The following is a 17,464-nucleotide window of genomic DNA, read 5'->3' as shown; positions in this document are numbered from 1 at the left end:
ATGGCCCACGGTTTCTAGCCATCACAACTATTAAGAAGATGCAGGGACATATGTTTTCCCTGACATTTTCAGAAAAGGGTACTAGATCTCTATAAAATCCATAAAAATATTAACTTAATGTAATTACAATACAAACAGTACCATTTATGATATTTTTCTGATTACTGCTTGAGGCTAAATTGCACTGCTTTGAATATCTCCTCAGGAAATTCATCATCCACATGGAAACAGAAAACCAAACATATGGTTTAGAATTCATCCTCCTGGGGCTCTCAGAAGATACAGAGGTGCAGTCCCTCCTCTTTGGGATGTTCCTATCCATGTACCTGGTCACCTTCCTTGGCAACCTGCTCATCATCCTGGCCATCATCTTGGACTCCCATCTCCACACACCCATGTACTTCTTCCTCTCCAACCTGTCTTTTACTGATATCTGTTTCACCTCCACCACGGTACCAAAGATGCTGCTGAACATCCAGACAGGCAACAAAATCATTACTTTTGAAAACTGTCTCACCCAGATGTATTTTTTCATGCTTTTTGTACAACTAGATAACTCCTTCTTGACTGCAATGGCCTATGACTGCTTCGTGGCCATCTGTCACCCCCTGCACTACACAGTCATCATGAACCCCTGGCTCTGTGGCCTCCTGCTGTTAGCATCCTGGTTATTGAGTGTTTTGGACTCTCTTTTGCATGACTTAATGGTTCTGAGATTGTCTTTTTGTACAGAGACGGAAATGCCCCACTTTTTCTGTGAACTTAATCAGGTAGTCAGACATGCTTGTTCTGACACCTTCCTCAATGACCTTGTGATGTATTTTGCCGGTGGACTTCTGGGGATTATACCACTCACTGGGATCTTTTTCTCTTACTATAAAATTATATCCTCAATTTCGAGAATCTCAACAGCTCCTGGTAAATATAAAGCATTTTCTACTTGTGGGTCTCACCTCTCAGTAGTGACCTTGTTTTATGGTACAGGTCTTGGAGTGTATCTTAGCTCTGCTGCTACTCAAAACTCAAGGGCAAATGCAATAGCCTCAGTGATGTATACAGTGGTCACACCCATGTTGAACCCCTTTATTTACAGTCTTAGAAACAAGGACATAAAGCAGGCCTTTAAAAAGCTGGGAAACATTCTGTCTATAACAGGATACTTTGTCTCAAGTTTACAAAAGTGCTCATGATTAACAGAGATCAAACACTAGAAGATTCTTTTTGAAAATGAAATATTTTGTTGTCTTTTTTAAAAGATACATAGAGCACACAAAATGTAACATTAAAAATACAAGGTTCCCATATATACCTCTCCCCACCCCACCCTCCTCCTCTCACATCAACAACCTCTGATTGTGTGGATTATCATTCTCATTGTAGTTTACACTCTCCCACAGTCCATTCAGTGGCTTATCGCATGATATGTAATGTCCTTCATGTGTCCCTGCTATATCATTCAGGACAACTTCAAGCCCTGAAAATGCCTCCATATCACACATCTTCCTTCTTCCATCACTCAGCAACTCCCATGGCCACTGTCTCCAGACAGACTAGTGTGTCAAATCCTCAGCATTGTTGCAAGTATCTGTGAGTCTTGTCCTTCAAGCAATGAAGCTTAGTTGTCACTGTGGGCCCCAAGGATTGGGGGAAAGAAGAATAGAATAGAAGGAAGAGAGGGCAACTGGGGGCAATGCAAGTGTTCCACAAGATCATGCAGTGATGGATATAGGCCTTGTTAATTTTCACCAAAAAATTAAATGTAAACCATAACACAACCAAATTTTTATAAAATTGTACAATCTAAAATATAAACCACAATGTAAACCATAGTGGAAACATGGTTTTTATCTATGTTTCAATATCTGTACAACAACTATAGCAAATATATGCACCTTAAAAAGATAATTGCTGGGGAAGGGAGAAAAGTGTTTGATGTTGGCATATCAGATTCCCCTATATTTTATATGTGACTTTATTGTGATCTAAAACTTTTTTGAAAACATAATAACATTTTTTTAAAACAAAGGATGAAGACCCTGAGAAATGAATGGAGGAGATAGCTTTACTACTGTACATACAGGGCAACACCTATTACAGTGATGAAAGGAAGGCAAAATGTCAACTATATTTTATGATATTTTGCATTTTTAATACCCCAATTTATTTTTTACTTTATTTTAGTTTTTCTTAAATATAGAATTAAAATATTCTATTTTTAATCTTTAAACCTATCGCTACTATTTCATTTTCCTTTAATTGAGTTTGGAAATATATTAACATATAATTTTGAAGAAGTTTTGGATCACAGAGTGGTTACACAATTGCAGGGCTGGAGCAGTGGTGTGGGATGTCATTAATGGGGGATGTATGGGTGGGAGGCAGTTCTCCAGGACATTCATACAGGGTATATAAATATACTTGGATATTAATTGGGTATTTTCATAGTAGGTAGAGATTCACATGACAACTGAGGGAGTGCTGAGTTCCTGTTCTGGGAAACTATGTTGCATTCCCCAATTGAGGAGCCACTATCCCCCAAGTGCAAGAACAAAGACCAGTGAAGAAGGATGGTTCAATGATTGCACATGATACTGATGACTATGCTTAGGAGCTTTGAGCTTGAAATTTCAACTAGGTCTAGAGCTGCAGGGTGCCTAAGAATAACCTCCTGAGAGCCTCCATGTTGCTCAAATGTGGCCACTCCCTAAGTCAACTCAACATTACCTTCCCTCAAGCATGAGACATGTCCCCTGGGTTGAGAATCTCTGGTGCTGAGGAATTACTACCAAGCACCAGCTGGTGACACAATTAGAAAATTACCTTGAATAAAAAGGGTAAATGGGAAAGACAAAGGAGTTCATACAGCTAAGAGACTTCAAAATGTGTCAGGAGGTCATCAGATGGGTTAGGCATATGCACCTTTCAGCAGGATCTCAGAGACAGCCTAAGTAGATACTACCCCAGGCAGTAGTTTTCCTGAGGACTACAGAGATACCTCATTCCTACAGTCATGGCACATGGCTCTGGAGTTCTGTGCTTTGCCAGTAGGCCTTACTTTGGAATTTGTGCTCTGAAGTGTGATGGAGTTGGACTCAGATGTGCTCTTTCTACACATTCCTCTTCTGTCACTTTTACTCAACCTGTTGTTTGTGCTGGGGTTTTTGTATGGCCAGGAGACTTGAATGAGCCTCAGCAGAGTTGCAACACCTGCTCTCCAATTCATTGGATTTCCCTGTCAGCTAACAGGGAGGGAGGATGGTCAACCACCATACCAGGGAACCGAGAGAGTCTACAAGTGCAAGCAGGAGAATTCCATCCATCAGCCATGTGGGATCTAAGCCAACTCTCAATTTAGAGGTGGAGTGGACATCACCATCCCAGGGTACACAAGGTGGAGGAATAAAATATGGATTAGAGGAGGTCTTAATCTAGGTACTTTATAAGTGTATAGAGAGATAATCTGGCATTCACCCAATAAAAACTTATATTTGTTTCATTTTTGTATATCAGGATTCCTATTTCTTTTGTATTGTTTTACATCATGTGCTCTCTCATTGTATTCCTGGAATCAGGATTGAAGATAGAAACTGTTGCCTGGATTTTCAGCAGTAAAATATTTTATTCAGTTTTTCTGTATATATAAAATTATAGCAGGTGCTGGAGGGATGAAAGTGTATTGCAGTCACTCCCAGAGAAAGAAACTGCTTGTGTTTTATGGTGTTAGTGAAAAATAAGCTCTCCTAGCAAATGCTCCCTACCAGCTACCAAGGTTTGTTCATTAATTCCTGAAAGAGGTCACATCCTACACTGGAGATGTCATCTGACTGCTTTATAGTAATCCACATTCCGTCTCCAATATGTGCCTTTCTCCTGTGCCTTCAAAATCATAATTCAAGAGAGTTTGTAATCAACAACACAATCTATGCTTCTTCAAACAATGATGATTTCAATAATTTTATCATTCTTCCAGTGGCATAAGTTTGCCCTTTAAAAAATATTTCCATATTGAAGGATATTATCTGGAAATTTCTTTCAGCACTCCCTACAATAATAGTCCCCATTTATGGGTGATAAAAAGCAAATATGTGTTTTTCTGCATTTCATACTATATCTTATTTTACTATTAAACCCAGATATTAGGACATAATTTCAGACTTTTATGTAGGCTTGCTGTTTTCTTCTGAGGTAGACTAAGGTGAATGCTTCATTTATCAACTGATTTCCTTGCCATCACTACAAATGGCAAGCCAGAGTGGCATTTTGGAATTAGTGATTTCTCTGAGCTAATGGTCATTTTTGAAAATGTTAATAATTGCTTACATATTTGTATTCACTTCATATTCTTTGGTAAAGCTTTGAATTCATTTTCAGTTATAATTTATTAACACACAGGTTCAGTCTCTGATGTGAGTCATACACTCATAAGGGCTGCAATTTTCAGGGAAAGATATATCATTCATGCAGTTTTATAAAATGTCTGTGTTTTTTGATTGCACCGTAATCTGAAAATTAAAAATCCTCACCTTGTCACTTTTTTCTGGAATTCTCTCCAGTGCAAGTAAGAGCCCCACCTTATTCCACATTACTTGAATTAGGATTCTCAGTAAAATCATTTATCACATAAACGAGTTTGTCAATACTTTTCCTAGGTGCCTTCTTTAAATGTTACTGTAAACAATATATTGTGAATCATTTTTCCAAGCTATACAAGAGCAATTATGTACATTTATCACATGGAAATAGTGTCAGTGGTCTTATCACTCCTAACAATGTGATGTATCAGTTCCCAATTGCTACCCTGCAAGACTATTATTTTGTTATCAGTTCTTGTACAAAATAGTTTACATGAAGGGCTTATTTTCAAGCAGAAATCTCTTCCCACATAAAAGCTTTTAAGAATTTTGACTTTAGTCCATTGTACATTATAATAAGTAGAATTATTATTATTCTATTGTAGACATATTATTGTAATTGAAGAATTTTATCATTGCTATAAAGGCATTGGCAACCAGAGGTTTTGAGGGGAGAGAAGAGAAGAATAGGAGTACTATGGAGACATATTGGAGAAATGGGAATTCTCCTACATGACCTTGCAATGATGGAAACAGGGACATTATACATTTTGTCACAGCCTATAAAATTGTGTGAGATTGAGGGTAAACTATAATCTAAAATATAGTCCATGGTTAGCAGCAATTCTTCAATATGTGTTCTTCAATGTTAACAAATGTACAACTCTAATGAAACAAGTTGTTAATGTAAAGTGTGGGATGGTGAAGGGCTAGAGCATATGGGAATCTCCTAAATTTTTAATGTAACATTTATATAATCTAAAGCTTCTTTAAAAATAAAAAAGTCAAGAAAATTTTGAAAAAGAATCTTGAGAAAAAACATGGTAGGCATGAACACTCATCTTATTGAAGAAACTAGAGTTATATCTTTCAATAATTAAGTATAGAAAACAGTGAAAAACAGTCCAGCTAAGAAAGGCAATATTTCTGTTATAATCAGGAACATTGTATAATCAAGAAGACTCCACTGGAATTATTGACCACACAAATATGCCCCCTTTCTGCAGTCAGGGAGAAAGAGGCTCATGTCTTTAGTATTGATTAAATAATCACCACCTCCTGCCGTTTCCCCATCTGGAGGACAGGAATACAAGCCAGAAAGAGGGAGAAAAGACTGCTAAGAATCACGTACCTTACTGATCTCACACCCTAAGAAGACTCAGTTGTGGATGCCAAACTTACTTACACTTTGAGTGTATTTATGAAGAGAGGGTGATTGTGTATCTTTCAAAATCCCCTAAGAAACTTCCTATTGCTTTCCTAAATATTTAGCTGGTGCACTGATTCATAAGGTAACATTTTTGTTAAGCAAATATCATATGTGAGTAATGGAGACCTTTTCAACTCTATTATATTCTCCTAGAACTTATGTTATTACTGAGATCATTTCTTATTTCCCCATTCCTGCATCTTCTCTTTTTCTTTCAAAAAATGTATTCCTGGTTTTGTCAGTAGAATTTTATTCTTCTCCAGGATCCTAAAATATGTGGAAACAATGATTCACTCTAAACTGAAGGTATAAATTTGTTCTCATGTAAAACTAAGTTTATTCCTTAAGAGTCTATTAATGGCTCTAAGGGGGGGGAAGCATCATATTGTCTGTTATCAGTGAAACTTAAGTACAGTTAGGGTGTTTTTTTGAAGGGAAACCTTGAAGAGAGTCCCTAAAATATAAATTTCATCTAAAGACACTTCAATAAATTTGGTGAGGAATAAACACCAAGTTACAGAGGGAAAAACTAGTATTTTTCCTGGAGAAGTGGGGGATTTATTTGCTGTCTGAAAACCATGAAATGTATGTTACATAGAAGGAGGGCAAGATACATTTTGAGTGAGCTCTGTTCTGTTTAATTAAATGTTGTGTGAGTAGAATAAATACTTTGGGACCCTATCATGAGAAATTTAGAAAAGATGAATACTGTCAATTGAAGATTTCCTGTCCAGAGTGGGGAAGTGAGAATAAACACACCCAGGTCCAAGGAACATCATTTAAACCAAAAGAAAGTAGAAAACTGTAGCAGAGCCCTTACCTGTTAAAATGTATTGTAATAAGGTAGCCTGTGTTTGAGTATATTTCAAACATGGGAACAATTACTCCTTCCTCCACAGCCAAGAACTGAGTTTACAAGAGTAACAGTATTGAATGAGAAGGTCCTGGATGTCGCATCCTAATGTCTTTCTCCAATGCCACACTTTCCATTTCTCCTCATTTCCAGATCACCCCTCTCAGAAGAACCGGAAGCACCTGCATATTAATAGCTCTGAGATACATCATCCTAAGTTGTTTCATTTCCTGAAGTTTCCTGAATGAAAATATTTTGTATTTATTTATTATCCAAGAAGGAAACCATCAGTGGAACAATAAATCACTGAAATCAACCTGTAGATCTGTTTCACTGTGAAGAAAATATGAGAGGTAATGTTTTACTGGCAGTAAATGGAGAGACACAGAGAAAATGTCAAGTGTAGGAGGTCCACAGATAAAAATTTGATTTATTTTCCATTTCTGCTTCATGGATCTTTGGATCTTTGTGGATCTTTGGTTCCCACTGTAGATAAATTTCTCCCATTTCCATTACTTGGAAATTCTAAATTTTCATCATTGTACATTTTAGTTTCATAGGTTCTATTTATTTCATTATTGAAATATACCATTTTATATAATTGCAATATTCTTTTTAATCTTCTAAAACTCATTAAAAAGCGTTGCTTCACAGATACAACCCCCAGATATTGGTTCCTTTGAGGGCTAAAGAGACCCATGGGAGTTATGGTCATGGCCGATGGGGTTAACTACCAGGGCAGATGGCCCCTCTTTGGAAATGGTGTTTATGTGTGATGAATCTGGACTCAGATGGGATCTCCCTTCATAAGACTTTCATGCTAATGTGCTGGAGGTGCAGTTAATGTTGGGGTTTAAGATATATTTAGGGGATTTGAATCTCTGGACTGACAATGTGATAGCCAGGTCCTGAGCCTCAACAGACTCCAGCACCTACAATCTGATCTATTGGACTTACCACACTCAGCTAAGATGGAGTTGAAGAAGGACAACCACCACACCATGGAGCCTAGAGAGATTACAACTGAAAATGGGAGGATTGCATCCAGCATCCATGTGGAATCTGAGCCTCCTCTTGACATAGAGGTGCAATGGACACAACCAATCCAATGTCCACATAGAAGAGGTGGCATTGGATTGGGAAAAGTGGACATGGTGGACGATGGGTATGGGGAAAGGCAGGAAGAGATGAGAGGTGGAGGCATCTTTGGGACATGGAGCTGCCCTGGATGGTGCTTCAGAGGTAATTACCGGACATTGTAAATCCTCAGAGGGCCCACTGGATGGAATGGAGGAGAGTGTGGGCCATGATGTGAACCAGTGTCTATGAGGTGCAGAGGTGCCCAAAGATGTACTTACCAAATCCAATGGATGTGTCATGATGATGGGAACGAGTGTTGTTGGGGGGGGGAAGGGGGGATGGTGGGGTGGGGTTGAATGGGACCTCAGATATATATTTTTAATGTAATATTATTACAAAGTCAATAAAAAAAGTGTTGCTTCATATTCTCTGAATATTTTCAAAATCTGAAACACTTAAAGGCTTTTATTCCTATTGACTGTCTTTTTCTGTCTTTTTGTTATGATAACTTGCTTTCTTAGAGTCTGTTTAGATTTTTGAATTATTAAAAAGATACGTAGATTACACAAATGACACATAAAAAAGATAGGGGATTCCAATATGCCCCACTCCCCACACCTCCCACATTTTCCCACATTAACAACATCTTTCATTAGTGAAGTACATTCATTGCAATTGATGAACACATTCTGAAGCATTGCCCCTAAGCATAGACAAATGTTTTCATTGCAGTTTATACTCTCTTCAACACAATTCCATAAATTATGGCAAGATATATAATGGTTTGCATCTGTCATTGCAATGTCTTTTAGGACAATTCCCAATTCCAAAAAAACGCCCCTGTATTACAACTGTTTTTCCTGTTTTCTGCCCTCAGAACCTCCAGTGACCACTATCTTCACATTCCTTACATGGGGCTTTTCTGTCCTTTCATTTGAAACTGTAATTAGTACTAGAGTTGGTAGGTTTATGTACAAGAGACTTAAATTTGGGGCTGTCCATGTGCCAGCTGGGCCCTGAATCTCAATAGATTTGCAACACTTCTCTCCAGTTCATTGGTTTCACCCAAGACAACAGACAAGGGGGTGATGATGGACAACTACCATACCAAGTAACTGAGAAAACCTACAACTGCAAACAAAAGAGTCCCATCCATCAGCTCTAATGGATCACAGCCCTTCTCTATTAGATGTGGAATAGACATCATCATCCCAGAATCCTCTTGTTTGGGGAATGAAATTTGGACTAAAGTAGGCTTACTGGCATCTTACTATGAACTTATTGTGATTCTAGCAATGGAAGAATTTACCCATTGACATATAGTTTTAAAATTGTGCTCTGTTTAATTTGAGCACATATTTGTGTGAATTCTTGGAGGTCTCAGTGGAAAAGAGAGGATTCACATTTTACATTATTTGGAAATTAGCAAGCTAAAACAATTTAATGTTAGGTTGTGCACCTTGAGCCTTTAAGGTCACATAGGTTCCGTGATTTCAGATTGCATACTGGATCCTCATTCAGAGAGATTTTTTCTTTTTTTTAGAGTTAAAATCTTTATTTATTTTATTTTATTTATTCATTTTTTAAAAATATATTGCATTCAAAAAATATGAGGTCCCGATTCACCCCACCTCCCCCACCCCACCACTTCCCCCACAGTAACACTCTCCCCCATCATCATGACACATCCATTGCATCTGGTGAATACATCTCTGGGCATCGCTGCACCCCATGGCCTGTAGTCCACACCATAGCCCACACTCTCCCACATTCCATTCAGTGGGCCATGGGAGGACATACAATGTCCGGTAATTGTCCCTGCAGCACCACCCAGGACAACTCCAAGTCCCAAAAATGCCTCCACATCTCCTCTCTTCCTACCATTCCCCACCCAGCAGCCACCATGGCCATTTTTTCCACATCAATGCCACATTTTCTCGATTATTAACCACAATAGTTCATGAACAGAATATCATTAAATCCACTCTAATCTGTACTGTATTCCTCCTTCCTGTGGACCTTGGCTTGGTTGTGTCCATTCCACATCCATGTCAAGAGGGGGCTTAGATTCCACATGGATACTGGATGCAATGCTCATGCTTTCAGTTGTAGGCACTCTAGGCTCCATGGCATGGTGGTTGACATTCTTCAACTCCATGTTAGCTGGGTGGGGTAAGTCCAATAAATCAGAGTGTAGGAGCTGAAGTCAGGTCCTGGCTATCATATTGTCAGGTCAGAGATTCAAATCCCCTAGATATGCCTTAAACCTCAGCACCAACTACAATTCCAGTAAAGCAGCATGAAATGCTTGTGAAAAGAGATCACATCTCATTCAGAGAGCTTTGGCACTTGTAGCACCATGGTCAGGAGAAGTGTGTCTCTTCATACACATAATTGATTACTGTATTTATACTTTGTTAACCTTTACAATGCAACTATAATTCTAAGGATCCATCTTTTACCGGAATCTCTTACCAGAGTTTCCACTTAGGAGAATTTTTTAATTCATTTTCATATGGAACATATTTAGTAATATGGAATCTCAAATTCCTTAATGTGGATAGTCTCTCAAAACTGCAGGTGACATTTGAAATCCACTACACATCACAGTCGTTTTATTATTTTGTGGCTAAACTAATTCATTCTGTTAGGCCAGATTTGGGATGAATTTAAAATATTCAGGGAAATTTATAGGTGTGAATCCTCATTTTAAAAAATAACACATCAAAAGCCTATCTACAGGGAAGCAGACTTGGTCCAGTGGATAGGGCATCTGTCTACCACATGGGAGGTCCACATGGGAGGTCTGCGGTTCAAACTCAGGGCCTCCTTGACCCATGTCCAGCTGGCCATGCACAGTGCTATTGCGTGCAAGGAGTACCAAGCCACGCAGGGGTGTCCCTGCATAGGGGAGCCCCATGTGCAAGGAGTGCACCCCATAAAGAGAGCCACCCATTGCGAAAGACAGTTCAGCCTGCCCAGGAATGGCACCGCACACATGGAGATCTGACGCAGCAAGATGACACAACAGAAAAGAAACACAGATTCCTGTGCTGCTGACAACAACACAAGCAGACAAAGAAGAACATGCATCAAATAGACAAGAGAACAGACAATTGGGGGGGAGGGAGAAGGGGAAAGAAATTTTTTTTTAAAAAACCTAACTACAGATTTGTGGGAAATAGAAAAAGAAGGGCAAACTGTACCTAAATCTAGAAGAAGGAGAAAAATAATATAGATTTAAGTGAAGAGAAATGAACTAGACTATAGAAAAAGCAATTGTGTGAACCAATGAAATTGGTTCTTGGAAAAGATCAATAAAATAGAAAAGGTTCTTTTAGATTGAAAAAGAAACAAGAAAGAGGATGCAAATTGCCAAAATAAAAAATGTAATCAGGGATGTTGCTAGATATTGCTGACATTAAAGGGATTATGAATTAAATCTATGAACAATTGTCTACCAGAAATCTAGAAAATAGAAGAAATGGACCAATTCCTAAAAACATGCAAGTTATCTAAATTGACTGAAAAGAAATAGATCTCAACAAAAACATAATGAGTAAAGAAATTCAATTAGTTATCAAAAACTTCTCAAAACTAGAAGTCTAGGATCAGACATCTTCCAAAATGAAATCTATGAAATATTCAAAGAAGAATTAATGACAATATTTTTCATAATCTTTCATCTTGAAGTCGATACATATAGCCTCCAAACTCATTCTATGAGACTAAAGTTCTTTTGATGCCAAAACTACATAAAGCATATCAAAGAAAGTAAAGCAAGGAGCAATTTCTCTCATAAATATAGATGCAAAACACTTAACAAATACTAGCATGTCAAATCCAAGAGAATATTACAAGAATTGCCCACCAAGACAAAATGGGATTCAAAATGAATGTTCAACTTAAGAAAATCAATGTAATATACCCATTAACCCAATGAAAAGGAAATCACATGAAAATCTCAATTGATGCAGAAAATGTGAATGATAAATTCCAACACCTTTTCATGATAAAAATACATAGAAAAATAAAAATATAAATAACTCCCTAAACAGAATAAACAAAATATATAAGAAAACACAGGTAATCTTATCCTCAATCCTGAAAGAGTGGAAGTTATCTCTTTGAGATCTGGAACAAGACAAGGATGACTGCTTTCAATATTGCTATTCAGTATTATAGTGGAAGTTAAGAAATTAGGCCATAAAAGTAAATAAAGGCTACCCAATTTAGAAAGAAAAAGTAAAATCATGTTTAAAGAGATGTGATTATCCTTATCTACATCATGACAAGCTGCCCCCCAAAAAACCGTAGAGCTCATAAATGAATTCAACCAAATGAAACCTATCAGGTTTACATGAAAAAAAAAAAGTTTATTTTATACAACAGAAAGAATATTCTTAAATGGACAATAAAAAAAATCCATTCACCATAGCATCTAAAAGAAGAAAATGCATAGGAATAATTTTAACTAAACAGGATGCACAATGAAAACTTCAAAAAAAAGTTGAATGAAATAATAAAAGAACTAAGTAAATGGCAAGGTATTCTGTGTTAATGAATAGGGATAATTAATATTGTTAAGATGTCAGTACTACCCAAAGTTATCTACAGCTTCAATGTAATTCCCATCTAAGTCCTAAGAGCCTTTTTAGCAAAATGGAAAAGCTGATCCTGATTTATATGGAAATACACTCCATGAGGACTCCAGTACCATCTTATTATGTTGCATTTACTTATTTGCTTATCTCATGCCTTCTAAAGGCTGTGAGCTGTTTGAGCAGAAGCAAAATATCTCACTCTTCTATTCATTCCCAGAACATAACTTACTATTTACCATACAGTAATGTTGAATAAATATTTGTTAAATGATTAAGAAATAAATGATTGAGTGAGTTGCACATATATTGCTAAGTTTTGGGGAGAATGGAGAAGAAGTGAGAGAAAAGGAAATCTTGTTAACAGAGGGAAGTCTCATGACTCCAAAGGAGACAGATTTGAAACAAGATATTTTAGTGTACCCAGAATCTTTTTTACTATCAGTGATAGAGAAACCATTTTGGGAAACCTTGTAATATTAGAGTTCACATCTAAAGAAAGGTGACTTCCTACAGGGAAGGAAGGTGTTCAGTGGGATAAGAGATGGACATGGTTCTTCATATCTGTCTTCTGAGGGTCAAAACTGGCACGAGTTTGCTTTGTGGTTTTCTTTCTTACCTCCAGAGAAGTATATATCTTATCAAGAAGAGAGATAAAAGAATAACTCATTAATGAGTTTCATGCAAATGAAATCCCTAAAGATCTCTGTGGCAGGTTGATACTATTTATGAATTCCAAGAAGAGATTTAGATTATGTTTGTAAACTGGTCTATTCCTCTGTATATGGTACCCTTTGATTGATTTAAATTCATTTTTTTTACATTTACTTGATTAAATCAAGGTTAGAGCTTTGATTTGAGAATATCATTAGTGGTCCTCAGGGTTGAGTCCCTGCTCCCTTGGAGTCCTATATAAATGAACACTCACTCATGAAGATACACAGGAGAAGACACATAGTGGAACACAATTTCATAGATAGAGATTTTTGTTTCATTGCTTTTTCTTTTTCTAAAATTTTGGGAAGAATCCAGTTCAACACATTCATCCATTTTTTCTTTTAGTAATTCAATGGACATTTAGTCATCAAACAATATGAAGAACTAAATATGAATCTGGGAATGAAGAAGTGAGTGACACATTGTTTCTTTTACAATAAGATTATATCTAAACAGGATAAGAGACATAGAAATGAGTACATGCCATATCCTGAGCTGCCTCTGAATTCCTGGTGAAGAGGGTCTAGAACTTTGGACTCATCCTGTGCTGTGCGAGTTAGTGAAGGCATCATGTGGGACCTCATGATTGAACTGAGCCTTAAAGGAGGAATTGGAATAATTCCATGAGGATGTGGAGGTAGAAGCACAACAAAAAGTGGTAGGAGGGACACAAATGTGAGTTCAGTATAATCATAGGATGTGGTACAGTTTTAGAAATAGTTCTAAATATCTGATGAACAATGATGGGCATTCATGAAAAGTGGAAAATGAGCCTTGTAACAGAGAGCCTCGCATTCTGTCCACAAATTGGATATTTATGTTTCAGGTTGTTGGAGTCTGTGTAGAGTTTAGAGACAGTGATGTTCATGAGAACCCTTGCCAAGTAGAAAGATTTCTCTAGGTTAATATGAATCTATCTCTTGTAAAAACTTTGGACAGATGATGAGGGATGAAAATAGAATGGTGGATGCAGGGAAGGAGGTGTGGTGAGTTAGTATATGTGGGGTTGAATCATAAAGTATTCACTATTAATGCTTGGCATAATGTCAGTCATTTCATGTTCATCATTTTATTTAGTTATTCCAATTACTCTATGAAATCAGAGTAATTTTCCAATGCATGTAATTGTGTCAGATTGAATCTTGGAGTTTTATGATCCTAGGAATTTGCATTTCACTAAAAATTTTACTTCTTAATAAACTTAATATTTAGAACAGTTTTAGAGTTGCAGAAATCCCGTAAGGATGTTATAGATAGTTTCCAAGAACCTCTTACCCCCTTTCCCCTGCTCGTACCATCTGCCATGCAAAATAACACCTTATATTTATTTGTCATAACTTCTTAGTCACTTTGTGATTGTGGCAGCTTCTCAGACTCTTCTTGGTTTTGATAACCTGGATACATTCAAGGAGTGTAGGTAAGGTATATTGTAAAGTTTCCCTCAGTTTGAATTTTCTGATGTTCTTCTCATGATTAGACTGAGTTTATGGGTTTTTGGAAGAATACACCAGAGATAAAGTATCATTTTCATCACATCATAACCAGGGTGCATCTTATCAACTTGACTTATCATTGTTGATATTGACTTCTTTCAGCAATGTTTTGTGGTTCCCCAGCATAAAGTTCCTCATACCTCAAACCTTCCTTATATCACCTTTGGGAAGAAGTCACTAAGTGAAACCCATATTTCAAGAGTGGGATTTTTCTCCATGGCCTTGAAAGAGAAAGATCTACATAAATTATTGATTTTTTTTCCTGCAAGAGAGATTTGTCTTTTCTTTTTTATTTAATCAATTATTTATTACTATCAGGATGAACTCATGAAATTTATATGATACTTTTAGTTGTGATACAATACTACTATTCTTGTTGTTTAATTTGTTCCACTTTTGGCCATGGGGGTGAAATGTCAGCTGTACTCTTTATCTGTAGTATAACCCCATCATTGAGAGTTTTATTTTAGCACATATTTACTCTATGATACTATAAATTGTGCCAGTCATTTCTTGCATGTTTCTCTCCTAGAGTCAACCATTTCTCCAAGAAGACACTTATTGGATAATGGTACTGTGCCTTCTAAGGCTTCTCTGAAGAGAGTGTGAGGAAACATATGTGCTTATATACATGTTTATAAATATGTCTACATACAACACTATCTATATTTACCTATACATGAGTTAATAATTCTAAACTATTAACATATAGAACATTCTAGCCTCCTCCCTTGCTTATCTGTAATCACCTATTTCACAGTGTGAAAAATATTCCCTCATCTGTCAACTATCTATGAAACTTGATTCCAGTGCAAATGCATAGAAGCATTAGAATTGTTAATCCATACATTGTGGGTTGGTACATTGTTAATTAGAGTACTGTACTTCATAGTTTCTTTTGGCTTTATTTTACAGATCCATTCATATCCAATATTACTTCTTTTTTTAAAGTTTAAAACATATAATTGAAAATGTCTTTAAAGATAATTAATTATGAAAATAATACACATTTATAGGGAATGAGTAGATTTTTTCCAAAATGTTACACTGAAAAATATAAGACGTTCCTTTACACCCCACTCCCCACTCCCAACTGCATCATTTTTAATTGTATTTTTTGATGATACATATATCACAAACAAATTACATTAAAAAAATGAGAGGTTCCCATAAACCCACTACCCCACTCCTCCCACATCAACAACCTCATTCATCATTGTGGTACATTTGTTGCATTTGGTGTATACATTTTGGAGCACTGCTGCACCACATGGATTATAGTTTACATTTTAGTTTACACTCTCCCCCAGTTCATTCAGTAGGTTATGGCAGGATATATAATGTCCAGCATCTGTCCTTGCAATATCATTTAGGACAACTCCAAGTCCCAAAATTGTCCCCACATCACCTCTTTTCTTCCCTCTCCCTGCCCTCAGCAACTACTGTGGCCACTTACTCCACATCAATGCTCAATTTCTTCCATTGCCAGTCACAGCAATGTGTGCGTAAGTGGCTCTCTGAATCTTGAAGTTTCAGAATCAGCAAGGCCAACTCTTTCTTCATCATCTCTGAACACTCTATTCTTAAAAAACTTTTTATATTTTATGGAAGTATATCATTCATACATAAACATGCACACTAAAGATTGTGATCTTACAAAATATACATACATAACATCACACAGGGTTCTCATACAACACCCTTCCACCAACTCTTTGCATTGTGAAACATTTGCTACAAACTGTACATGAACGTCATCACAATATTACTACCAACTATAGATCCTATATTACACTTGGTGTATTTTTTCCCCAACTCATACTATTTTTTTATAATATTTTTATTACAAATATTGTGAACTTGCAAAACAATCATATAAATGTGTAAATTTCCCATACAACTCCACACTCTGGTGGAACATTTATTACAGATTATGAGACAATATGACCAGACTATTACCACCAATCATGGTCCATAGCATACTTTTTTTTTAGGGTCATGCAAAACTTTATCTTTCTTTTTTTAAAAAAAGATTTATTTATTTATTTATTTCACTGCCCTTCCCCCCACCCCTGACCCCAGTTGTCTGTTCTCTGTGTCTATTTGCTGTATCTTCTTCTTTGTCCGCTTCTGTTGTTGTCAGCGGCACAGGAATCTGTGTTTCTTTTTATTGTGTCATCTTGTTGTGTCACCTCTCCGTGTGTGCGGCACCATTCCTGGGCAGGCTGCACTTTCTTTCACACTGGGCAGCTCTCCTTACGGGGTACACTCCTTGTGCATGGGGCTCCCCTACACGGGGAACACCCCTGCATGGCAGGGCACTCCTTGCATCCATCAGCACTGCACATGGGCCAGCTGCACATGGGTCAAGGAGGCCCGGGGTTTGAACTGCAGACCTCCCATGTAATAGACAGGCGCCCTAACCACTGGGCCAAGTCCACCGCCCATAGCATACATTTGACACATTTTTTCCATACACCTCTATTATCAACACAGTACAGCTTGACATTTATGCAAGAATATTATAGTATTGCTGTTAACCACAGTCTATAGGTCACGCCAACTGTAGTTTTCCATGTATATACAATAGTGATATACATCTGCTCTAGCTCACAGAAGAACTTGCTTGCATTTGTACCCTTAACCACAATTCTCAACTGCCTCTCAACTGTGTATTTCAGTCCCTCGGGTATTCTTTTTTTTCTTTAAAGATTTATTTATTTATTTCTCTCCCCCACTCTGCCCCAGTTGTCTGTTCTCTGTGTCTATCTCCCGTGTGTTCTTCTTTGTCCACTTCTGTTGTTGTCAGTGGCATGGTAATCTGTGTTTCTTTTTGTTCTGTCATCTTGCTGTGTGTTGCCATGCCATTCCTGGGCAGGCTGAAATTTCTTTTGCACTGGATAGCTCTCCTTATGGGGCTCCTTGTGCATGGAACTCCC

The 17,464-nt window shown here is 37.2% G+C and overlaps 1 protein-coding gene across 1 annotated transcript; it reads left to right on the top strand.

The window, feature by feature from the left end:
• Window positions 1-221: 221 nt before the first annotated feature.
• LOC139438509 (olfactory receptor 7A10-like) lies at window positions 222-1,142 on the top strand (the record flags this gene model as incomplete). The annotated part of the gene is made up of 1 exon (XM_071213587.1): window positions 222-1,142. A coding segment is annotated over exon 1 (921 nt), but the record flags the coding sequence as incomplete, so codon positions are not given.
• Between the last annotated feature and the right edge of the window lie 16,322 nt (window positions 1,143-17,464).

Source organism: Dasypus novemcinctus, unplaced genomic scaffold, assembly GCF_030445035.2.
Source record: "Dasypus novemcinctus isolate mDasNov1 unplaced genomic scaffold, mDasNov1.1.hap2 scaffold_108, whole genome shotgun sequence".
NCBI lineage: Eukaryota > Metazoa > Chordata > Mammalia > Cingulata > Dasypodidae > Dasypus > Dasypus novemcinctus.
This window is presented reverse-complemented; position numbering and strand designations above follow the sequence as displayed.